The 25,813-nt window shown below is 40.4% G+C and overlaps 2 protein-coding genes across 6 annotated transcripts in view; one reads left to right on the forward strand and one right to left on the reverse strand.

Moving 5' to 3' along the window:
- plcg2 (phospholipase C, gamma 2) overlaps positions 1–11,128 on the forward strand; it is a 53,797-nt gene extending 42,669 nt beyond the window's left edge. For all 4 annotated transcript variants that reach the window (XM_030137477.1, XM_030137476.1, XM_030137479.1 and 1 more), the window contains exons 27-33: positions 2,405–2,608; positions 3,613–3,749; positions 6,879–6,987; positions 7,150–7,317; positions 7,774–7,862; positions 7,939–8,102; positions 10,417–11,128. In XM_030137477.1, the coding sequence (XP_029993337.1) occupies positions 2,405–2,608; positions 3,613–3,749; positions 6,879–6,987; positions 7,150–7,317; positions 7,774–7,862; positions 7,939–8,102; positions 10,417–10,462 (917 nt within the window). In that variant the 3' untranslated portion in view covers positions 10,463–11,128. The remainder of the gene's footprint in view (positions 1–2,404; positions 2,609–3,612; positions 3,750–6,878; positions 6,988–7,149; positions 7,318–7,773; positions 7,863–7,938; positions 8,103–10,416) is intronic.
- A 5,487-nt stretch (positions 11,129–16,615) lies between these two features.
- Positions 16,616–25,813, reverse strand: part of lrp5 (low density lipoprotein receptor-related protein 5) — a 63,925-nt gene continuing 54,727 nt past the window's right edge. The window contains exons 22-29 of one of the 2 annotated variants that reach the window (XM_030136814.1): positions 24,474–24,683; positions 24,111–24,236; positions 23,262–23,498; positions 21,667–21,777; positions 21,330–21,567; positions 20,146–20,290; positions 19,941–20,038; positions 16,616–19,193 (exon numbers count right to left, since the gene is read on the reverse strand). In XM_030136814.1, coding sequence (XP_029992674.1) covers positions 18,869–19,193; positions 19,941–20,038; positions 20,146–20,290; positions 21,330–21,567; positions 21,667–21,777; positions 23,262–23,498; positions 24,111–24,236; positions 24,474–24,683 — 1,490 coding nt within the window. In that variant the 3' untranslated portion in view covers positions 16,616–18,868. The remainder of the gene's footprint in view (positions 19,194–19,940; positions 20,039–20,145; positions 20,291–21,329; positions 21,568–21,666; positions 21,778–23,261; positions 23,499–24,110; positions 24,237–24,473; positions 24,684–25,813) is intronic. The other variant, XM_030136815.1, reaches the window with a different exon arrangement.

Here is a 25,813-nt window from a genome sequence, read left to right on the forward strand (position 1 = left end):
ATATATATATATATATATATATATATATATATATATATATATATATATATATAGTATAGAATTAGCTTTTTGTATATATCAGTAGTTTTTGTTGTACTTAGTAGTATATGTATATTTAATATATGTATATTTAGTATTTTGGGCGACACGGTGGTGCAGTGGATAGCACTGTCGCCTCACAGCAACAAAGTCCTGGGTTCAGTTCCAACCAGGGACCTGTCTGTGTGGAGTTTGCATGTTCTCCTCTTGTTTGCGTGGGTTCTCTCCTGGTACTCTGGCTTCCTCCAACCATCCAAACACATGCACTGATAGGTTAATAGGTAAACCTAGACTTGCCCATGGGTGTGAACTGGTTGTTGGTCTCCACATGTGATGAACTGGTCACATGTCCAGGGTGAACCCCACCTTCATCCACAGGTAGCTGAGATAGGCTCCAACACCCCCTGCAACCCTAGTGAGGATAAAGCAGGTTCAGAAGATGAGTGGATGAATATTTAATATTTTTTCTTCAGTATTTTGTGTGATCTTTTTTATACAGTCCTTAATTGTTTTTGCTGCTAAACGAGTTTCCATTGTTCCTGACAGTGAAGTTCTGTCCTACAAAGTGAATATACTGAGAAAAAGGCAAAGTTCTAAATGCTGTTGCTGGTCTCTGAAGTTCTCTTTTTAGACAATATGCAGAACAAGAGGCACATTGAACAAATCTGCACCAACAGTGATGTCAAACTGAAGCTGAGATGATGGACCTTCATCTGCAGCTTCTGTTTCAGACCTCAGAGTTCTTCAAAACAGGATGTGACCAAAGGAAAAAACAGTTTCCTGTGTCTCACTGATCTAACTTTGGAAATATTCATCACCCACATCCACACCACAACATCAGTCTGAAGTAACTGTAACCAGAAATAGAGTCTGAAGGATGGTGTGACTGTCCTGATGTCTGAACGTTCTCCTGAACCTGTACGTGGTCCACCGGTAGAACTAGTCCTGTAGGGTGGAAGCCAATCACCTAAAAAACAGATTTATCGCTCTAGTCCAGAGGGGTCGAAGTCATTTTAGTTCAGGTTCCACATTCAGCCCAATTTGATGTCAAGTGGGTCAGACTAGTAAAATAATAACAGAGCCTATAAATAACAATCTAAAATTTATATTTTCTCTTTGTTTTAGTGTGGAAGAATGTGAATAACCTTAAGAAAAATCAGTGAAATTTCAACAATATTATGTCTTAACTTATTATTTTACTTCACACATTATAATTTACTGTTGCACCTTTTACTGTTTGATTATCCAGATTTTTTACCAGTTCTTTTTATAGTTGTCATTTATTATGTATAGTGTGTTTGCTGTTTCTGCACTATATTTTCCCTGTTCAGTAAAGTCTATCTAAACACAAAGCACAATTAACCCTTTCATGCATAGTGGTCACTACAGTGGACAGCTGACCTCTTGTATATTCATGGATTTGGTTGTTTTAGTTCCATATCAGCGAAATAAGTGGATGCTCACTGTGCAAAAATCCAAATCTGACCAAGTGTATTTTTCTCATTTCTAGTCCAAATATCACATCACACTTAAAATCAGACAGAATCACCTAAAGAGGAACTTTTCAGTGAGATACAAGAACTGATTTATAGACAGTAGATCTCATTTCAAGAAATCTTACCAAGATCATTTTCACTTGTTCCATTGGCAGATTTTTTTTTGCTTGAATTAAGCAAAAAAAACTTACTCTTTAGGTGATTCTGTCTTATTTTAAGTGTGATGAGTTTTTTTGACTAGAAATGAGAAAAATACACCTGGTAAGATTTAGATTTTTGCAGCGCATGCACCATCCCGTAATACACTGACATTCATCCTCTTACTGTAACTTTACTGTTCTTCATAAACCTGATCTGCACGAACATGTTTGAGTGGAAATCAATTGTTTATTGGTATTAAAATGTAATTAACAGGGTTTTTTTTGCATATTATCTCCATGATGTGAGTAATGACTAGTTTTTGTGTTTGTTAAAATGTGAGAAAACATCAGATTATCTGCATTAAAAATGATTTCATTCCATAGTTTTCACACAGTTTATCAGTAAATACGTTTCTGTGCTTCAAAAATTAGATGCATGGTGTCCAGCTGAGTGGACAGTTTTACAAGTCCATGAAAAACGGGTTCATAAAAACAATTTCAGTCGCATTGTTTTTTTAATGCCTGGAGGAATAAAAACACTCATGAATAAAAATTTTGATTAAGGTTCTCATGATTCATACATGAAAGGGTTAATGTAGTGAACATGACCGGTACATTTACACTTGAACGTGGTTTAGTCGAGGTGCGGTCATAGCTCAGCTAACCTGTCCATGTGAACGGACTGAATAATGTCCATAGTCATGACTCCGCCCACCTTTGTCTCCGCAGACAGTTACACCTACAAAGAGATCCGTTCCTTTGTGGAGAACAAAATCCCCGGAAAAAGCCGAACCAAGGACTTCCTCCAGTACAACCGCAAATCCCTGAGCCGGGTCTACCCCAAAGGCCAGCGGGTGGAGTCGTCCAACTACGAGCCCTACCCTCTGTGGGCCGTCGGATGTCACATGGTGGCTCTGAACTTCCAGACTGCAGGTCCTGTAGCTTCCACAGAGGGCGCTGTAGAGTCCATACGCAGGAGCCTGTCTGTAACATGAACACATGCACACATGAGCACATGCACACATGAACACATGAACACAGAGGGCGCTGTAGAGTCCATACGCAGGAGCCTGTCTGTAACATGAACACATGCACACATGAACACATGCACACATGAACACATGAACACAGAGGGCGCTGTAGAGTCCATACGCAGGAGCCTGTCTGTAACATGAACACATGCACACATGAACACATGCACACATGAACACATGCACACATGAACACATGAGCACATGCACACATGAACACATGAACACATGAACACAGAGGGCGCTGTAGAGTCCATACGCAGGAGCCTGTCTGTAACATGAACACATGAACACATGCACACATGAACACATAAACACATGCACACATGAACACATGCACACATGAACACATGCACACATTAACACATGAACACATGCACACATGAACACAGAGGGCGCTGTAGGCTCCATACACAGGAGCCTGTCTGTAACATGAACACATGCATATGTCTGTGTTTGTAACCATTAAAAGAACTACACAAATCCATCATCCATCCATCCATTTATCCGTTCATCCGTTCATTCACCCATCCATCATCAGTTTATCCATCCATTCATCCATCCATCCACTCATCTATCTATCTATCTATCTATCTATCTATCTATCTATCTATCTATCTATCTATCTATCTATCTATCTATCTATCTATCTATCTATCTATCTATCTATCCATCCATCCATCCATCCATCCATCCATCCATCCATCCTGTCCTGTTCATCCCACTCCTCCTCTATCTGTGACCTCAGTCTTTCACTCACTGTCAACAGATGAAGACCATAAAATAATAAAAAATAATCTAAAAAATAATCCAGACTCCATTCCGTCATAGAATTGGCTTTTATTTGTCATTGCAAACATGCAGACTTATATCATCAGCGACGTGTAAACCTTTGTGTCTATGCAGATAAATGCATGCAGCTGAACAGCGCCCTCTTCAGTCAGAATGGACGGACAGGTTATGTGCTGCAGCCGGAGCTCATGCGCGACGACAACTACGACCCTAACCAGGAGAAGAAGGTCAAGTACAACATCGCTATCAGGGTAAGTGTCACACAAACCTCCAACGTGCAGATGGCATCATACACAGAGTTCAGTTCACCTCCTGTCCATGTGAGCATGTTCTGCACACTTTACACTTCATGTTATTAAAGGTCATATTATTTTTCACAATCTGGTTTAGGTCAAAATTCAAAAGTTCTTCATTTTTGCATGATTTTTAAAATTCTGACCCATTTGCTAAAATCATCACATTGTAAACTGTTAAATTCCTGCATTAACACCCTTCTACCAAGTGAGTACAAAATGCACACTGACACATTTTAGCATTTAACGTAGAACAAAAAATAAAAATATACAGATATTAACCAATGTTGGTGTTAATCAGCGATATACGCCAGGATGAAAAAAAAAAAAAGTTAATCCAATTTTTATATAGAATATTGATTAAAAAAAAAGACTGTGCATTTTGTATAAAAAAATATGGATTCCTTTAAATGTTGAGACTATGTTCTTAAGCAAACAACCAGATTGTATAAAATCATTTTGTAAAAAGTATCAGTTGAATATTATGTTGGTTGCTAGCACAAAAGTAATCACTAGAAAATGGATGACTGATAAATTACCCACACTGGAAGATTGGATAGAACTAGTTAAAGGAATTTCCCAGATGGAGAAACTCCCATTTTCATTAAGACTAGGACATGGCTCTCGGATGGAGGAGGAAGTCCAAAAAATAATAATAATAATCCATAATAATAATAATCCATGCACTCCAAAAAAGGATGAATGTGGAACGTACCTGGGTCTGTCTGTATTAATCTGCATTACATGTCGGTGTCCCAGTTACACGATAACATGTATTTTGTTAGGGATGCACCGATACCGATACAAGTGTCAGCATCGGCTCCGATACTCAGTGTGTGTACTCGTACTCATACTCGTAAAAGTAATCCGATACAAATGCTCTGATACCACTTACGGCCGTTGGACGTTCCCAGTTCAGTGCAGCAGGTACGAGGAGGAGGAATAATGTGTGTGAGTGTGAAGAGTGTGGAGATTTTTCAAAATAAATGACGGTGATAAAAGTAAGGCTGACTGACAGTACCGTTACAGACACAGATACAGACGCAGCCTTCTGTCCGTCCTCTGCGTACATTCCATCCATTTTCCAGGTGCTGGCGGATGCGTAAACAGAATGAGAATACCAGCAGGAGTATGGAGCGGTGCGGACCACCGCCAACAGAAGTGAAAACCAAACTGATCACTCATTTCTCTTTTCTCTTCCTGCTGAAGCTAAACTTTTAAACCTTTGTAGCGAAAACGCTGCAACATTAGTATCACAGTAGTGTTACCTCTGTTGTCTCCATGTTTGTTATTACTGACTTTCTTCTTCTTCTTCTTCTCATTAAACTTTCCTCTTCTTTGTGGTATTTGTCCAGTATGGTTAATTCAGAGCGGCGCCCCCTGGTGGATTAACTGACAAACGCTCATTCCAACACATTAAATGTCAGTAGCAGCACTTTGTTCCAGTCAGACTAATGACAACGACAATAAAGCACATTTACAAAAGGAATGAACAACTGGAATGGGATTACTAAGTACTCATATCGGTACTCGGTATTGGCAAGTACTCAAACGTAAGTACTCGTACTCGGTCTGGAAAAAAGTGGTATCGGTGCATCCCTATGTTTTGTATATGTTACCGCGTAACAGGGACACCAAACTGTAATGCAGATTAGTACAGACAGACCCACCTGCTGCTCTTCTCAGAGTGTTTTTACGAACTGCTCGTGTTCCAGTCGTTTGCTTTTGTTTCTTCTCCCTGCGTCCTCTGGCTGTGCTGGGGCTGCTCTTCTAGTTCAGTCTGACTCTCATACTGTTTGGATGTTGTCTCGTCAGCTTATTGAGCAGGTTTGTAGTGTTGACATATGTTATTCTCAGAGTATAACATGACGGAGCTGTTTGTGGAGGATGTGGAGGAGTCACGTCGACATACTGTAGTGTGTACTGTGAGCGGTGCAGACTCCACATGCACTGTCCACGGACGTTTGAGGTTTCAGTCAAAAACAGGTTAATGTGTGCGGACGTCCACGGAGTCAAGTACGCCCGACTCTGTGGGGGAAAGTCTGAGGTTATAGACTTGACTTAAGGTAGACTTAAGGTAGACTTAAGGTAGACTTGTGTTAACGTGTTTTTTTGTTGGAAGCTCCAGGAATAAGTCTGTATTCTTTTAGGTCTCATTTTTATAAATTTATTGTTGACTTCTTCTGCTCACAAACAAAATGTAACTCAGCTGAGGATCCACACACCAAGCAGGGTGGAACCAGAACACTGCAGTCCACGTCACTTTTATAATCCTTGTAAACAGATCTTCAAACTATGGGCTGTGCTAGGTGGGCTGGATCACAGAAGGTGGACCGGTGTCATCTGACTCTAAAGTCCAGCAGATGTAATTCCTCAACTCAATGCCAAACCCCATAATGACCGTGTTTGCCTCTTATCTCTTGTCGTTTACGGTCGTCTGTGGGCATGTGTATTTAAAAGTGTGCCTAAAGTAAAGTCCTGTGATCATATATCTGTCAGTTTCATATGTGACCTATCCTAAAAACTTTACGACTGACCAGCGAAACAGAGAAAATCTAGTGACACAAAAGAATCCTGACCAATACTGACTAACGTGATTAAACCCAAGAATTCAACCATCCACATTCTAATCATAGTTCACGTGCCCTGTCGTTTGAAGTGTCACTTTCACTGTGTGTACTCTGTGGGGTACATGTGGCATGGAACACACCCCCGTATAAACCCTCCGATTCCATAATCTCTCTGTTTTGTCGGATCGTCGATACGTTCTAATCCTTCACAATCTAATATCGTCATATCGCACACCCTGTTTGTTTTCATTACAGACATTAAAGGCTTAAACTGTGACAGTTATTGAGTATTTGGTATTTTTGTTTATGGCTCAAGTTGATGAAATACGTTTTTTTTTTTTTTTTAAAGTTCAAAGCAAACTGTATGAAAAACATTTGGACATTACTAGGTCACTATGCATATTCTGGTCTGTCAGGGGTTAAAGGGCCTCTATGGGGTTAGGGCTAACCCTTACCCTAACCCTGAGGGTTAAAGGTTCTGGAGGGTTGTGACGGTCTGTGTGTTTGTCTTCTACAGGTCATCGCTGCCAGACACCTGCCTAAACCTGGACGCAGCATCACCAGCCCATTTGTAGAGATCGAGCTGTGTGGACACACCGAGAACAAGTTCAAGACCATAGTGTATCGTAAGGACACGTCAGAGAATGACACGAGTTCAGAGAAGGAGTGAACACCAGCAGAGTTAACGTTGAACCAGGAGTTTCAATGCTACGTCTGTTTGGTGGATGACTCCTGTGTCTCAGGTGAATCCTAGGGTCATGTGATCAGGGCTGGTGCTTGTTCCTCAGGTGATAATGGTCTGAACCCGGTGTGGAAGGTCCCAGCCGAGCCCGTGGTCTTCGCCGTCTCCGAACCTGAACTCACCTTCCTGCGCTTCGTGGTCAACGAGGAGGACATGTTCTCAGACCCCAACTTCCTGGCCCAGGCCACGTTTCCTGTCAAAGGCATTCGCACAGGTTAGAACACTCGCAAAAAAAAAAAAATATATATATATATATATATATATATATATATATATGTACAAGGTGTCCCATAAGTCTCCATACATAGGAAGAATAAACGTTTCTTGACATAAACCATTTTTATTTCTATAATATGCTCTATATGACTGCCATTTTGTCAGGAACACATTTCAATGTGTGTCCTCCACTGCTGAAGAACTGTAAAGAAGAAATATAAAGAAATACATGTTAGAACCATATGTATTATGTCTCCTATGTATGGAGACTTATGGGACACCCTGTATATATATATATATATATATATATATATATATATATATATATATATGTACTTTTGTACATACACACACATACATATATCTGTACATACACAGGACTTGTTGAATATTGAATGTATGAGGATCCACAGAGCTTCAACGATGGTAGAAGATGATGTTGTTTGATCGACAGGTTATCGCTCAGTTCCTCTGAAGAACGGCTACAGTGAGAACCTGGAGCTGGCGTCTCTGTTGATCTACATCAGCGTCCAACAGGCCGGGGTGAGTGGAGCGTCAGCTCTGGATGTTCATGTTCTCAGTTTGATGGAAGACGCTAACGTCTGACCTGATCCACCAGAAAGCGGAGGAGGAGCTGTACTCGTCCTCCAGTCAGCTGAGGAGGAAACAGGCCGAGCTCAGCGAACCCTTCCTCTACGACACCCACACAAACCTCCAGGGGTCGGCTCCCCCCCGCCAACACAACCCCCTCATGAGAGAATCCAGCACCAGCGAGAAACACAGGTGAGTGTGAACAGGTAGAACACAGGTGAGTGTGAACAGGTAGAACACAGGTGAGTGTGAACAGGTAGAACACAGGTGAGTGTGAACAGGTAGAACACAGGTGAGTGTGAACAGGTAGAACACACAGGTGAGTGTGAACAGGTAGAACACACAGGTGAGCGTGAACAGGTAGAACACAGATGAGTGTGAACAGGTAGAACACACAGGTGAGTGTGAACAGGTAGAACACACAGGTGAGCGTGAACAGGTAGAACACAGGTGAGTGTGAACAGGTAGAACACAGGTGAGTGTGAACAGGTAGAACACACAGGTGAGTGTGAACAGGTAGAACACACAGGTGAGCGTGAACAGGTAGAACACAGGTGAGTGTGAACAGGTAGAACACAGGTGAGTGTGAACAGGTAGAACACACAGGTGAGTGTGAACAGGTAGAACACACAGGTGAGCGTGAACAGGTAGAACACAGGTGAGTGTGAACAGGTAGAACACACAGGTGAGTGTGAACAGGTAGAACACACAGGTGAGTGTGAACAGGTAGAACACAGGTGAGTGTGAACAGGTAGAACACAGATGAGTGTGAACAGGTAGAACACACAGGTGTGTGAACAGGTAGAACACACAGGTGAGTGTGAACAGGTAGAACACAGGTGAGTGTGAACAGGTAGAACACACAGGTGAGTGTGAACAGGTAGAACACAGGTGAGTGTGAACAGGTAGAACACACAGGTGAGTGTGAACAGGTAGAACACACAGGTGAGTGTGAACAGGTAGAACACAGGTGAGTGTGAACAGGTAGAACACACAGGTGAGTGTGAACAGGTAGAACACAGATGAGTGTGAACAGGTAGAACACAGGTGAGTGTGAACAGGTAGAACACAGATGAGTGTGAACAGGTAGAACACACAGGTGAGTGTGAACAGGTAGAACACACAGGTGTGTGAACAGGTAGAACACACAGGTGAGTGTGAACAGGTAGAACACAGGTGAGTGTGAACAGGTAGAACACAGGTGAGTGTGAACAGGTAGAACACACAGGTGAGTGTGAACAGGTAGAACACACAGGTGAGCGTGAACAGGTAGAACACAGATGAGTGTGAACAGGTAGAACACACAGGTGAGTGTGAACAGGTAGAACACACAGGTGAGCGTGAACAGGTAGAACACAGGTGAGTGTGAACAGGTAGAACACAGGTGAGTGTGAACAGGTAGAACACACAGGTGAGTGTGAACAGGTAGAACACACAGGTGAGCGTGAACAGGTAGAACACAGGTGAGTGTGAACAGGTAGAACACAGGTGAGTGTGAACAGGTAGAACACACAGGTGAGTGTGAACAGGTAGAACACACAGGTGAGCGTGAACAGGTAGAACACAGGTGAGTGTGAACAGGTAGAACACACAGGTGAGTGTGAACAGGTAGAACACACAGGTGAGTGTGAACAGGTAGAACACAGGTGAGTGTGAACAGGTAGAACACAGATGAGTGTGAACAGGTAGAACACACAGGTGTGTGAACAGGTAGAACACACAGGTGAGTGTGAACAGGTAGAACACAGGTGAGTGTGAACAGGTAGAACACACAGGTGAGTGTGAACAGGTAGAACACAGGTGAGTGTGAACAGGTAGAACACACAGGTGAGTGTGAACAGGTAGAACACACAGGTGAGTGTGAACAGGTAGAACACAGGTGAGTGTGAACAGGTAGAACACACAGGTGAGTGTGAACAGGTAGAACACAGATGAGTGTGAACAGGTAGAACACAGGTGAGTGTGAACAGGTAGAACACAGATGAGTGTGAACAGGTAGAACACACAGGTGAGTGTGAACAGGTAGAACACACAGGTGTGTGAACAGGTAGAACACACAGGTGAGTGTGAACAGGTAGAACACAGGTGAGTGTGAACAGGTAGAACACACAGGTGAGTGTGAACAGGTAGAACACACAGGTGAGTGTGAACAGGTAGAACACAGGTGAGTGTGAACAGGTAGAACACACAGGTGAGTGTGAACAGGTAGAACACAGATGAGTGTGAACAGGTAGAACACAGGTGAGTGTGAACAGGTAGAACACAGATGAGTGTGAACAGGTAGAACACACAGGTGAGTGTGAACAGGTAGAACACACAGGTGTGTGAACAGGTAGAACACACAGGTGAGTGTGAACAGGTAGAACACAGGTGTGTGAACAGGTAGAACACAGGTGAGTGTGAACAGGTAGAACACACAGGTGAGTGTGAACAGGTAGAAGGTGAACGCCGCCCACTTCCATCCGCTCAAACTCTGGACTAAACTCACGTTTCTTTATCGTTACAGGACGAAAGAAAAGAAGATTAACAACAGTAGGTTCTACTCCCCCTGAGGATCCCAGCGGCCCTCGTCCTTCTAGTGGTTGTCACGGTGACGGTAACTTTTCAGGGCATTCTGGGAAATGTAGGAAATAAACAGGCGGCATTACTAAGGCCACGCCCACATGGAGATGAAAACGAGCTATTTGTTTTGTAAGTGGTGTTTTAACACTGCCGCAGAAATACACAAAGAACAGACGACCTGGAGAATAAAAGGAATGTGATGTAACCAGAGGGTCTCCACAGGGGGTCCGGAGAAAACAGAAAACATGTATGTGTTGTAAACCATGGAAAACTAAAGTGGTCTCTGGGTGGACTTCCTTTCATCCTGTCCATGATCAACTGTTATCAAACTGGTTTCAGTTCAAGTCCGTCCTGAATGAATAGTTTAACTGCAGCTCAGTCGACGCCCCCTGCTGGACGCTGTTATTGTTGGAGTTTTTAATGTATTTTTATGAGTGAATGAGAGCTCAGGAGTGACGTCACAGCAGGTTTCTGGCTAGTTTTTATGTGTACGTATACAACAGAAATCATGTGACTGAGGATAAGAGTCTAAAAGAATAAGAACATTTCATGTATTTAATATGACACCAGATGGAGTTTATGGAGCTCGTCTATTTCCTGTCTTCATGAGTTGAATTAGTAAAGTGTGTTTGGTGTAAAATTCTTGCTCTGTTCCTTCTTTGTGTTGTTCACAGACTTAAACTCAATGCTCATTAAATGTTCAAGGAAGTAAAAGAACCTTAACACCTTTGTGACATAAAACTCCATGAAGGAAGATCAGAATAATGTTTTTATTCTTTAGCTAAACGGTAGAGTGATAGAGCAGGGGTTAAAACACCAGTAAACCTCTGCTCTGAACCCATGGATGGAACTAAGGGAGTGAAAAGGACTGAAAACAGCTGGAGCTGGAGCTGGCCCTCCTCCTTCTACACAGGTATAGAAGGCTTCTGTTCTTTATACAGATGCACTGGATCTGTAGGAACTGTTTATTTATTTGTATATTTTTTGGGTTAACTTACCTTTTTGTTTACTAATTTAGTATTTTTTGCTAATTGTTTATTTTGATTTGTTTTTTGTTTGTTTAATCTTTAGAACATATTTTTGGATTTTCATGGTTATTGCTTTCTTTCTTCAGTATTTGGCACCTTTCTGTTTAGTGTTTTCTCATTGGTTTAGACCAGTGGTTCTCAAATGGGGGTACATGAAGGCACTCCAGGGGGTACGTGACATTTTAAAATATATTTCAAAAGTAGCATCCATGCAAAAATCTTTTAAAAATAAAGAGCTTGATCACAGCAGTTGCCTCCCTGCCACCAAGAACGACAAAGATCCTCAGCGAAGCACAAGTCTGTGTCCGACTAAAATGTCTGACTAAACGCAAAAACACTCAGTTCAGTGCAACAATGAAATATTCAGTGTTAACAGCTGGTAATGTTGTCAGTCTTCTTTTTAATTAATAAATAGATATTTTAAGATGATAATTTTTTTTTTTTTTTTTTTAGCAGTTTCTGTTTTTATTTAAAATTAATTATTTCTTTTTGAGAACAGATCTTTACTTTGATCCCAAAGGACACTTTATGTTGATAATTATTTTTATGTGCACAAATCTTTATTTATAATTAAGTTAATTCTTTCTTTCATTTTTTTAGTTATATCTTTTTATTTCCAAATAGTTCAAGAGAGGCCGCTACAAATGGAGTTCCAAAGTTGAATAAATCACACACTGATGGCACAGCGCTCTCTTAAGTCTTTTTTTTTTTTTTTTTTCAACCAAAAATGCTTTGTGCTGGTTAGGGGGTACAGGACTGAAAAAGGGTTGAGAACCACTGGATTAGACCATGGGCACCTGGGTATAAATAGGGAGCACCAAGTTAGACCAGCATGCACCTGGGTGGGCCCATGGTTTTATACCAGTCATTCACAGACAGACAGGATGAGCAGGACAGACAGCACAGAAGGCCTTGGTTGTTGTTTACCTGCAAAATCCTGAAAATAAACCACTTGACATGCATCTATGGTTTGGACATTGTGTTTTGACAGCGTAAACCACAAACCCATGGTGCATCTAGTGGTTATTTGAGTCATGGTAAAGTCTTCAGTTCAGTCAGCTTTAAGTTGATTTAATTTTGATGACAAATAGCCGCTACAGGAACATTGTATTTGCCTTTAGCATCTGTTGTAGCTCAGTCAAACACTTCGTAAACACTTGTGTGTTAGCCGCAGGGCTAGCTCTGTGACATCAGTAATCTGTTTTATTCGGAACATTGTTTCAGTCCAAACGAAGGGCTTTGGAAGGTGAGTCTCAAATGGTTCTGTCTGGAGTCGGATGTTCATGCCGGGGCCCGGATGCTAAACTGTCCTTTAGGAACAAGACAGTTCTAAAACTAGAACACTGAACGCAGAAGGCTGAAGCAGCTCCAGCTGAACTGTTGATGCAGAAGGATGAAGATGTTAATCTGTGTATCATTCATTCTTTTCATATTCAATTAAGAATGCGTAATCGGAAAAGAAAAAAATTACTCATTTCATTATGTACAAATTAAAAATAAAAAAACGAGTAGTTTTTCATTCTTTTGACTGAATGCACAAATTAAAACTCAGAAATAAGCAAATGGACTAAATGTCGGGTTTCATGTTGACATTTTTCATGTCCGATTTAGTCTGACCCAGAAGTTACTGACTGTGTGTGGTCATAAAAATATGTGGCACCCCCGTCCCCCACACTTTCTTTCTTTCTTTCTTTCGTCTTCTTATTTTTCATTCTTTATTATATATTTTTTCAGTTGTCATGTCATCCTCCCCGTTTTCCACCAAACTGGATCGGAGCCAGTGTCCGACTTAGCACCAGTTCTTTGTGTTTCCTCCGCCTAAGCACCGGCCAAACCGGTTCCAGACAAACACCAACTTCTAGCTGGGCGGGGGCAGGGGCGACCAAGACGGAAAGAGCGACAGCTAAGAACCAGCATTTTTAAAACTACAACCAGCGGGTTTAGTTTAGTTTATAGACAGTTACCGTATAGACGGCAAAAACAAGCAGCAGCGGACAGAGGAGCAGAGCCGGTGTTTTCTGACTGTGGTTTCATGTGAAGTCCCAGACCAGCTGGAGGAAACTCCTGAACTCCACAGAACACCGGTTCTTTGGAGTCACCAGGTTGGAAACAGTTAAACACTGGCTCCAACACCAGCACCGAACTAGCACCAGGTGCTTTTTGGTGGAAAAGGGGTTTTAGGGCACCGGTCTGAGTAACTGCAGAGTCAAAGAGACAAAAAAGCAGGAGTTGGACTTCCGAAGTTCGGTTTCATTTTCCTTTTCACACCAGTTACTAAACTACGCTACAAACGGACTTCATGAAGTTTACTTCTCGTTTCAAACGTCACTTTGCACCCTGTAAGCTGCTGTCGTGAAAATAGAAAAGCAGAGTCGTAAAGAGGATCCGCTCTTCATTCATTAGCAGGTGCTGATGGGAAACGCAGTCTTTGTCCCTTAAAAACACCGATTCCGGCCGAAGGTGTCGCTGAAATCCACTTTAAACCAATTCTCTGCATAGGAGCTTTAATCACATCTATTCCGTTTCACTGGTAATCTATAAACCCAGTTTGGTATGAACTCAACCAAAAGTTTTGCCCATTATAAGTAAATATAAGAAAAAAAGAGTTTAAAGTCATAAAAAATGTGAACTTTGACCTACTTTTCCCAAAATGTACTGAGCTCTGTTCTGTTTCACTGGTAATCTATGAACCCAGTTTGGCATGAATTCAACTAAAAGGTTTGCTGCTCGACTGTTAATAAATAAACACAGAAACCGAACCAAAAACAATACCCCCTGCATTCCCCTTCAGTGGGCGGGGTAATAAAACAAAAGAAAAATGATCAAATATAGAAATAAGTTGAATAAGAGGCTGAACCTTCGGTAAGTTCGACACAGAGTAAACAGATGCACAAACTCCTTAAAATAGAACCTTTATTATATAAAAATGCTTTTGATACAAAAAAGTCACGAGTGTCAATTACACAAAGCATTTTTAGCCGAGACGACAAACTGACAAATACAGGGTTTGAGTGAGTTTGACCTCAGCTCTGCTCGCCACAAACGGCGTCCACGCAGGAGGACCACGCCCAGATGGACCTCCGCGGCGCTGACTGACGGACACTGGGACGCCGTGGACATGTGCGGGCGCCGTCCAGGGTCGTGGACGGACGAACGCCGAGGTTCTAATACGTGACGCGTTTTCAACGTCTCTAACAATAAAACATGGAAACAGCTGCTTTTCCAGACGTTAAAGGTCCAAACGATCCCTTCACTAACGAACTAATCGTCTAAAACTGGCTCTGACAGAACACACCGTCCTCAGGGTTTGGCACTGAACCTCCTCCCATGGTTTGGTTTGGTTTTTGGTGCATTGTGGGTAAAATCCACCTGGGTCTAGTGCTGCCTAAAGGTCTGGATAATACCACGTTTTCACCAAGTGCTCGACTGTTGAATAAAAACCCAAACTTACACGTGAAGGGAGTTAGTTTGAAAATGATCATTTACGGAACCCGTACCGTTAACGGTTTACGGTCAGTTTTGGGTTTTTATTCGTATTTAGCAGCAGTAGACGCCAACTGGACCCCAGGTCTTTACATTAAGTGCTTCTAACGTGGCTTCGCTGATGTTTCTCAGCACCGTTTTCTATAATAACGAGCACAAAATGTGGTGGTTTTAGCCCTTCTTACAAAAATAATAAAATAAAAAATAAAAGCCAGCACACGAGGCTGTTGGCGTGGTTCACGTAGATGACGATTCCACTAATGTTCCCTGCTGATGGTCTTAGTTTAACACACACTGTTGATCTAAACAGAGCAGACTGTGTATGAAGGTGAATGTGGACAGCTGCCCCTGGTGGCCAAAGGCAGTACTGTCCACCATCCACATTCACCTTTAACCTCCAAACAGGTTTTCACAAAGGTGATTTATGTCCAGTTAATTAACGTGTACAGGAGTAACTGGGTCTGATTCATTTAGAAGATGGACGTTAAACTCATTTTAGTTCAGGTTCCACATTCAGACCAATAAGATCTAAAGTTAAATAATAACAGAATAACCTACAAATAATGACAACTACAAGCTTTTCTGTATCTTTTAGTGTAAAAAAATAACATTAAATTATGAAAATATTTACATTTACAAACTAAACAAAAAGACGTGAATAACCTGAAAAACAAAAAGAAATTTCCTAAGAAAAATAAGTACAATTTTAACAATATTCTGCCTCAGTTTATCATTTACACATGTACATTACAACTTACAGATCCCAGTGGATCCACAAAAACAAAACATGTAACGACAGGCAGAATATTGGTACATTGGAATTTGAAGTTGTCATTATCAGGTGGGTTAAAGGTCATTCTGCTATTATTTTAACTGCAATTCATTATTATTTCACCCACCTGTGGTCTAATTGGGTTAAAATGATTTTAACATCAGTAGTCGCTTTTCCCTTGACCCTCCAACTGTGCAAATTTAACTTGTGCATAAAAATTTATCAAATGGAAAAACAATTTTGCCAAAACTTGTTTTTCGATTAAAAGTTTTTGCGCTGGCAAGAGGCGGTTTTTCAGGTGTAGCACAAACTGGTGTATCACGCAAAACTGCAATGGAAAGACCTTTTTCTACAACTAGAGTCACATCTTACTATAGAATGCACGATGTTGCAGCACAGGAGGGAGTTTTAGCCTCTCATGCTATCGTACAATGGCACCACGGATACAGTACCGCTAGTGAATAAAAAAAAAAAAAGATGTTGACGGACATTACAACAAGCGAAGAAGAGTTTTAAAAGAAACATGGCACGGTATGTGTGGACACACCAGGAAACTGAATTTCTAAATTTAGTACAGGATAGAGAGGTGATATATAGTAATAATGAATACATCTGTAAATCAACTCTATATTTACATTGGTTGCCATGTTTATGGCATGACTTCTCGTGTCATCTCACAATAATAAATAAATCATCGTATTTGTGATTTAATGAAAAAACTGACATTACTCACCTCTGTTTTTTGTAAATATCAGTAAAGTTTTGGTCACATGTCCGATAGAAAAGCGACTATTGATTGTGAACATCTTCAGTGTAATTTTTGCACTTTACAGATTCATCCAGTGGGCCACACGGGATTCTGTGTTTGGACCCACGGACCGTACGTTTGACCACCCTGTTCTAAAGGATGGCTTAACTGATTTTTTTTTTTGGCCGTTTTGTCCAAAAATACTCTGTAAAACCAGGATGTCAGACTCAGTTCTGTGTCTGTTTGAATGTTTGAAATGGATTATTAGTGGAATATCATGTCCCATGTGAACAAGCGGCGCTGCAGACGGACGAGGGGGGAGGACGTTTGACTGTCGGTCACATGGTCCGAGTCCTGAGAGCTTCAGTCGTTCACCATTTCCACATAAACACAAATACACAACCATCTACACACACACACACCCACACACACACAAATACAACAGAAGAAAAGTCGCTATAAGAATAATTTGTTATGAACTGTAAAATAGCTTCATGATCTACAGTCAGTGGTACTTTTGGGCGTTTTGTGTATTCATAAGTACTTGAACCGTTATACTTTGTACACGATAGCAGCAAACATCCTTTTGGTAAACGGGACGAGGACAGACGACGTTCGGATTCACCACCAACAGCGTTCACGTCTCAGACAAACAGAGGACTTCATTACACATATGTACAGGAGCTTTACACATTTGGTTTGGTTTGGGTGGTCGGTCGGGGCTTTGACGGGCGGGTGGAGGAGGCGGGGCTGGACTGACCACGCCCCACATTCAACTCAACAACGTCCCATTGAAATGACAGAGACAAATTCACCGAGGACACGTTCGAGACTGATCTGGGCCCTGGGTCCATTCACACAGTCAGCACAGACAACACAAACATCCACACAACATTCATCCATCCATCCATCCATTATCATCTGTCCATTATCATCCATCATCCAACTATCTAGATCCATCCATCATCCATCAATTATCACCCATCTATTATCTATTCATCCATCATCATCCATTGATCTATTATTATCCATCTATCTATTTTCCATCACTTATCATCCATCCATCCATCCACTCATGAGTTCATGTCCATTTTTCTTTTCTTCTTTTTTTCCTCCGTGGAAGTGAATCAGCCAGCATGAATAAAATAGTAAAATAATTCCTCTCTGATTTATTTGTGTTCATATTATTTTAACACTATGTACAGTCCTGCCACTGCTCGGCCAATGAGGAGGCAGCGAGGAAGGAAGGAAGGAAGGATGGAAGGAAGGAAGGAAAGAAGGGTCACATCAGTCTTGGTGGGACGCTGGGGGAGGGGGGGGGGTCCCGGACTGATGTGACGTGGAGCTAATGTTCTGCTAAAACCTGATTCACAAATGCCCTGTCATTCACTGAAACCTCAGCATCAATGTGTTTAATCCACATTTCGAGGTTTGACGTCAGAAAATGTTCAAGGAAGCAGAATAAAATAATGTTTTTTGAGTAAATGCACATAAATGGATGAAGTGAAAGATGCAGAACATTCAACATCTTCACTGATATTCTGATGAACACGTCTTTCAAAAGAAAGAGTCATTTACTACGCGTCCTTTTAAAAGCACTTTTCTGCTAAAACTAAAGATCATCTCTCATTTGTTTCTTTATAACATTTCTAAGGATCAGGGAAAACTGTTTTTTCTAATTAAACAGTTTATTTCCACGAATGAATTTGAGGAAACAGTCTTTAAACAGACTGTCTCCTAAACAGTTATTCTTCTTTAATCAGATTTACACAGTTTCACATGCTTTTTGTGAATCTGTGTGTAATTTTAAAGTGGAAAAACGGATTTTTTCCCCCAATTAAACAGTTTATTTCCTTACATAAATTTGAGGGAATAGCCTTAATAAGAACCTATAAAATCAGCTTGTATAAAGTCTCTGTGCTAATATTTCTGAGGTGTGAAACTTCTTAAAGCATCCACACAGGAATAAAATGGTCGTAAGTGTTTGTGAATCACGGTGCATTTGTAAAAGTACGTTCTGTTTGTTTCAGCAGAGAATGAGGTCGACCCACCAGAGGATCAGGGACAGTGTTGGAATGGAAATGTATGAGGGATCTATCGGCTGGATCTCCTCGTGGTCTCCTTCTTGTGGGGTTGGTGGGGGGGTGGGGTTGGGGGCAGGGCTCCAGGGCCCAGCCAGAGGTGAAGGTCACTGGGAGGTGACTGGAATGATGACCTGAATGGAGGCACTTGTACTGGAACCAGCAGAGAGAAGCAGCATGTGTGAACTGAGCCTGGCACGAGGGCGTGTCCTGCTACAGCCCCGCCCCCCTGGAGGTGGAGCTCTATCCCTTCCTTCCTCACGGGCTCCCTGGCTGTTGGAGGGTCACGAGGAGTCGGTGCAGGGCGAGGGGGGCGGGGGGCACAGGTGGAAGTAGGAGCGCTCCGTGGAGGGGGAGGGCGGGCAGCTGTCCTCGGCCGACAGGTACTGGGAGCGCGGCGTCGGCGGCGGTGGGTACGGGTCCGAGTCCGAGTTCAGGTCCATGTAGTACTTGTTGTGTTTTCCGTGGCCGCCGTGGCCCACGGCCTTCCAGCGGCCCGCTGACGACGGCAGCCCCACTGGTGGGTGGTGGGGGGTGTAGTCGCTGTCGCACACGTCGGTGCTGCACGGCGTTGTGGGCGGAGCCACGCCTCGAACTGGGTGGTACGGCCTGATGGGAGGAGGAGAAACAAAGACAGAACATGTGATGAGTGATAAAAACGGATTAAATTTTACAATGTTTTTAGATTTACTGACTAGACTAGACTAGACTAAACTAGACTGGACTAAACTAGACTAGACTATATTAGACCAGACTAGACTGGACTAAACTAGACTACACTATATTAGACCAGACTAGACTGGACTAAACTAGACTAGACTGGACTAAACTAGACTAGACTATATTAGACCAGACTAGACTAGACTAAACTAGACTAGACTGGACTAAACTAGACTACACTATATTAGACCAGACTAGACTGGACTAAACTAGACTACACTATATTAGACTAGATTAAACTAGATTAGACAATATTAGACTAGATTAAACTAGATTAGATTATACAGAACTTTACTGATCCCTCAGGACATTAAGGTTCCAGTATCAGCACAACGACAAATGTACACATATTAGAAATATGACAAGAAAATACTAAGAATAACTATAAAAACAGTAGTAAAAAAAAAAAAACAGCAACTGCGCATTAGAAAGTACTAGTAAAACTAATAAAGTAGCAATAAAAATAAACAATAAATAAGTAATTATGTTCTACTATTACAATATGCACAATATTATATAGCTTAATTCTAAGAGCTTAATAATCAAGAGGATACAAAATAATAATAACAATAATATGTTATTATTACAATTAGTGATAACAATGATAATAATAATATTAAGTGTGTGTTGCGTTACCTGTATGATCTGGTGGTGGATGGACTGTTGGATGAGTAGAATATCTCTGTGTTATACAGTGAGCGGTCAGTCGCTGGGGACGGAGGAGGATTAAGGATCTACAACCACAAAATACACAACATGTCAGAGATACATGAGCGTGCACACAAACAGGGTGTGTGTGTCCGTGTGTGTGTGTGTGTGTGTGTCCTTGTGTGTTGCAGACCTGTGGGTAGAAGACTCCTTTGGTGGACGATGAGCTGCTGGACGACGCTCCGGTCACATGGTTGCGGTCGTACAGTGGCGCTCCGCTGCTGCTGCTGCCCATCAGACTCACTGAGCTCATCATGGACTTCCCTGAAGGACAGGTCACATGACACATCACATGATCAGAGAACACACAGGACACCAGCACCAGGTCTCATACGTCCATCAAACATTAAACTTCACCTGGTCTGTGGTGATAATTTTCATCAAATCTGAGGGGGTCATGAGTCAAATCTACTGTTACTATTAATACTGGGGATATACTTTTATTTATACTATTACTATTAGTCTTACCATGTACTGCATTTTTATAATTAAAAAACAGACAGTTATTATTATTTGATGAAAACAGAAAAATGTGTCAAAAACACATTATGAACAGATGTTTCGATTTTGTGATTTGATACTTGTTTTGTTTAAACTGATACACCTACATACACAAAAAACACATTAAAATATGCTAGAATACATTAAAAGCCACCCAAAAATACACTAGAATACAATAAAATACATAAAATATGTTCTGAATACACAAACGGGGTATGAGCAGGTGTGATGAAGCCAAATTCATGACTTTCTAAAATGTTTTTTAAAGGTGTCTTTGGTCAAATTCCAGACCTTTCACTCACATAAATAACACTTGAACAGGCCTCCCAGCTTATATATTATTTATACAAGATGAAAACAAAAGGTAAAATGCTTCTGAAACAACACGTATCATGAACAGAACATCGTTAGCCTCATAGCATAATTACTTAAGTCATATTTTTGGCTGAATTGTGATATTTGCATAAAATGTATCAGCAGTATTAGGAGAGTAAAGTTACACTGATTTCACCATTTGGCCCAAAATATGACTTTTGGTTACGGACGTGTCATCTCTGATTTTGTGAATTAATGCTCTTTTTGTCTATGATTTGATGAAGAAAATGAGTACAGTCTGAGATGTTCCTCAACAAAATGAAAATAATGATGGTCTTAAACACTTCTAAACAACAAAAGACTAATATTTTGGGTTTAGTGTGAAGTGAAAAAAAAAAAAACATTACAGAGAAAAAACATTCATGCTAATCATTGTTACTGACTGAAAATAACCCTGACTGACATAAAATGATATTGAGGCGAGTGTGGGCCGTGGTCACACCTTGGAAGGTTCCGTGCTGGGAGTTGCTGGGGGCGATGAAGTTGAGGGGTACGTGGGGGGTTCCACTGATGTACTCATGAGGGAAGGTTCCGCTGGGGCCCTTGTACCGTCGACATACCACCCTCTGGCATACGAAATACGCACCCCCGATCACAAACACCAACAGGATGATGGCGATGACCGGGCCGATGGTGTTGGGACCGGTGTTGGGGACGCTGGACGACGGAGACACAAACTCTGCGGAGGACGACCAGGGAGACGTTTAGGAGACAACATGGGACCGTGGTGAATGATCCACAATAGGTACATGTGTGAATGTTTGCATGTTTTTCTCACCACATGCCAGCTCATCCGAGCCGTCAGGACAGTCGGAGTAGTTGTCACACTGTTGTTTCTTAGTGATGCACTGGTTGTCTCCACAGCGGAACTGATTAGGAGGACAGATGGCTGCAGGACAGACAAGATATATGTCATTATGATAAAGCATTTTACAGGGGATCTGTAAGTCAGTCTGGTGTCTTTGGTCAAATTTCAGACCTTACATTCATATAAATAACAGTCCAAAGGGCCTCAGAGTTATTATACACCAACATGCATTAAAAAAAATACACTGAAATATACAAATAATGCACTAAAATGCACTAAAAATATGCTACAATACACTAAAAATATGCTAGAATGTAATATACAAAAAATATGCTACAGTACACTAAATACCCAAAAAAGTACACTAAAATGTTCAAAAATACACAAAAAATAGCTAATATATACAAAAAATATGATAGAATACACTAAAATATACCCTAAAATGGTTTTTAAAAAAAAAGTACACTAAAATACATTAGAATGCACTAAACATATGATGTAATACACTAAAAATATGCTAGAATACAATAAAATATATAAAAAATATGCTACAACACACTTCAAAAATATACAAATATACAAAAATATGATAGAATACACTAAACAATACACTAAAATGTAAAAAAAAAAACAAAAACAAAAACTACCAAACAAAAAATGATGAAATATGAAAAAAATTTGCTCAAATACACTAAAATACTCAAAAAATATGCTAAATACACATTTGGGAAGTGTGGGAGTTTGATGGAGCTAAATTTATGACTTTTAGGACATTTTTCAACATGTCTTTGGTCAAATTCCAGACTTTCCACCCACATAAATGTCTAACAGGCCTCATAGTTATTATACACCAACACGCATAAAAAATATACAAACATGCACAAAAAATGCACAAGAGAATACACTAAAAACATGCTAGAATACAGTAAAATATACAAAAAAATAAGCAACAAAACACAAAAATACACCAAAACAAACAAAGAAACAAACAAACACTAAAATGCACTGAAATACACAAAAATATGCAATACACTAAAATGCACACAAAAATGTAAATATGCTAAATATACGTACATGTGTGCAGGTTTGATGGAGCCAAATTTATGACTTTAAGACATTTTTCAAGGCATCTTTGGTCAAATTCCAGACCTTTCATTCACATAAATGACAGTCTAACAGACCGCATAGTTATTATGCACAAACACGCATAAAAATATGCTAAAAATACACAAAAAAGCCATAAAATGTATAAAAAAATGTGCTACAATACACTAAAATACACACAAAAAAAATGCTAAAACACAAGAAATTGTTAAATGCAAAGAGAGGTCTAACTACGACTACTTTGGTTTATAGAAGCTGTTTTTAAACCTGAAACTGTAGTTTTTCCTGCTGTTCATACTTCACATACATTCAGATTAGATCTAAATGCATATGTGTGGGCATTGAACTTAAACCAATACTAAAATATTCCTGAGCATTTAGCAGTGATTACTGACGGACAGTTCTGCTTGGATGTGCAGAACCTCCTACTGTCCACATAATGATAACCTGATGCGACCTACTCTCACAGTCCTGTTCGTCAGAATGATCTGCACAGTCGGGTTCTCCGTTGCAGCGTCTCTGGGCGTCGATGCAGCCTCCTTTATCGCATTGGAACTGGAAGGCGGAGCACACCGGACAGTTCTCCTCGTCGCTGCTGTCGTCGCATTCAGGATATCCGTCGCACCTCCATGCCATGGGGATGCAGTCGATATCACCTGTGGAGCAGGTGAACTGCTCCGTGGAGCAGGTGGGCGGGTCTGAGGGAAAAAGGGGAGGAGCAGTGAACATCATGTGACAGAGCAGCAAGATATATATAAAAAAAAAAAAGCACAAAAAACCCCCCACTAAAATATATATTTTTTTAAAATGCACTAGAACACCCTAAAATACACAAAAATTATGCTAGAATACACTAAAATGCACAAAAACATCATGCAAAAATGCATGAAAAATATGCTAAAACACACAAAAAATTCACTAAAATGTCCTAAAATATACAAAAAAAATGCACTAAAATACAAAAAAATATGTTAGACTACACTAAAATACCCATGAATAAACTAAAATGCACAGAAAATAAGCTAAACACACTAAAATACGCAAAATATATGTGAAAATACACTAAATTAACTAAAATTCATGCCATAAATCTCAGATTGTCTAAACAAAAGGGTTAAAGACATTAAGTGCAAAAGGAGGTCATAATCATAACGACCACTTTGGTTTATAGAAACTGTTTTATTCCATTAAACTTTAGTTTTTCCTGCTGTTCATTCTTCACATGAATCCAGACCAATAATATTTACTGGGATCTAAACATCTATTGATAATATTGGTTTTCTCATCCAGTCATCGTCATGGCAACTCACCTCCACAGTGCAGCAGGTCCTGCAGTAACACCAGGTGCATGGGACAAGAGCATCGTGGTGTACCGTCACCCTTGGCGATACAGATGTGAGAACAGCCTCCGTTGTCACGGGAACAAGGATGAGATGCTGAGGAGAAAGAGGAGAGACTGTGTCAACATGAGACAAGTCAAAAAACAAACTCCCTCATCAGCTTCAAACACTTTAGTCAAACGTTCACTCCTAAGAGTCGACTCTTTGTACCTTCGTGGTTAACGCATTTATATCTAATGTTTCTATTGTTAATCTATTCTGTCCTGTATTTACACTTGAAGCTGTTTCTTCTTTGTGCTTGTAAATACATGTGGTTCATGGTTCAGTTCGTACCAAACTCCTGCGGGTCCATCTCCTCCACAGCATGGATGGACGTCAGGTAGGAGATGCGTCCCTGAATGCGTGTCCGTCCTTCTCCGGTCAGTTTGTCCACTCGTTCTATCATCTGCTGCTGCCGATCGATCCAGTACAGATGTTCTCCGAGCACCGTCAGGCCCATTGGCTGCAGAATGTTGGAATCCTGGAGGACGATGCGATTGGCTCCTACCACATAGAAAATAGAGAACCGCATGTTCAGAATTCACATTTTTATAGTAAACGTTGCTTTTAATGCAGTGAAATAATTCTCACACTGTGTTCTTTGGTCTCAGTTCAGTAACTATTATCAGTGTCTGGATGTTCAGCTCAAAAAAATGTCTGTTTATGGTCATGTTTTCAATAAGGCTGCGTGTGGCTATAAATAAGATCTGTTGTCTTTTCCTAATTCCACACATTTTCTTTTTTTTCCTTGTAATTTTCTTTTTTTTTTTAAATGTATGACTTTTAAAGACAGTTCAACGGGCCTTAGTTATTATTCACCAATATGCACAAAAAAATTACACAAAATAATACACTAAAATACACAAAGAATATTCAAGAAAACACTAAAATACACATCAATACACTAAAATTCACAAAAGTGCTATAATACACTAAAATGCACAAAAAATATGCTAAAATACACTGAAATGCCCTAAAATATACACAAAAATGCAAGAATACAAAAATTGCATATAATTACATAACTACATAATGATCAGCACAATAAAAACCAAAAAATGAAAAAATCTTACAAATATTTACATCTGTCAGTGACAAATCATCTTTTTCCTTGTTGCATCAGTCGAGCAGTAGGGGGCAGCACAGAACACCATCAGATCAATGAGTTCATTCTATTTCTGAGTCCTTTCTGTGTTACATCTGAACAGACTCAACAGATTGTCATTTTTCTAAGTGGCAACAAGTAAAGTGTATCTAATTACTAAAGTGTACAACCTGAACCATGTGTTTTATATTTTTTCTACCAGTGTTTGTTAAAATGCATCATAAATTATATTATTGTGATAACAGAATTATCACAATAATAGGACCCACTAGTACTTTCTTCTACTACTACTACTTTATTATTATAACCTTATTATAATTATCATTAGTAGTTCTCCAATAATCAAACTTTATATGCACACACACACACGTACGTTGCATATTATAACATAATTACTTTTTTTTAATTAGTATTTATTGTCTATATGAATTTATTATTTATTTCCACTAGTATTTTCTAATGTGCAATTGCCTGTTTTTGTACTACTATTTTTATAACTATTGTTATTTTCTTTCCTTTCGGTCTTGTA

Source organism: Sphaeramia orbicularis, chromosome 6 (genome assembly GCF_902148855.1).
Source record: "Sphaeramia orbicularis chromosome 6, fSphaOr1.1, whole genome shotgun sequence".
Classification (NCBI taxonomy): Eukaryota; Metazoa; Chordata; class Actinopteri; order Kurtiformes; family Apogonidae; genus Sphaeramia; species Sphaeramia orbicularis.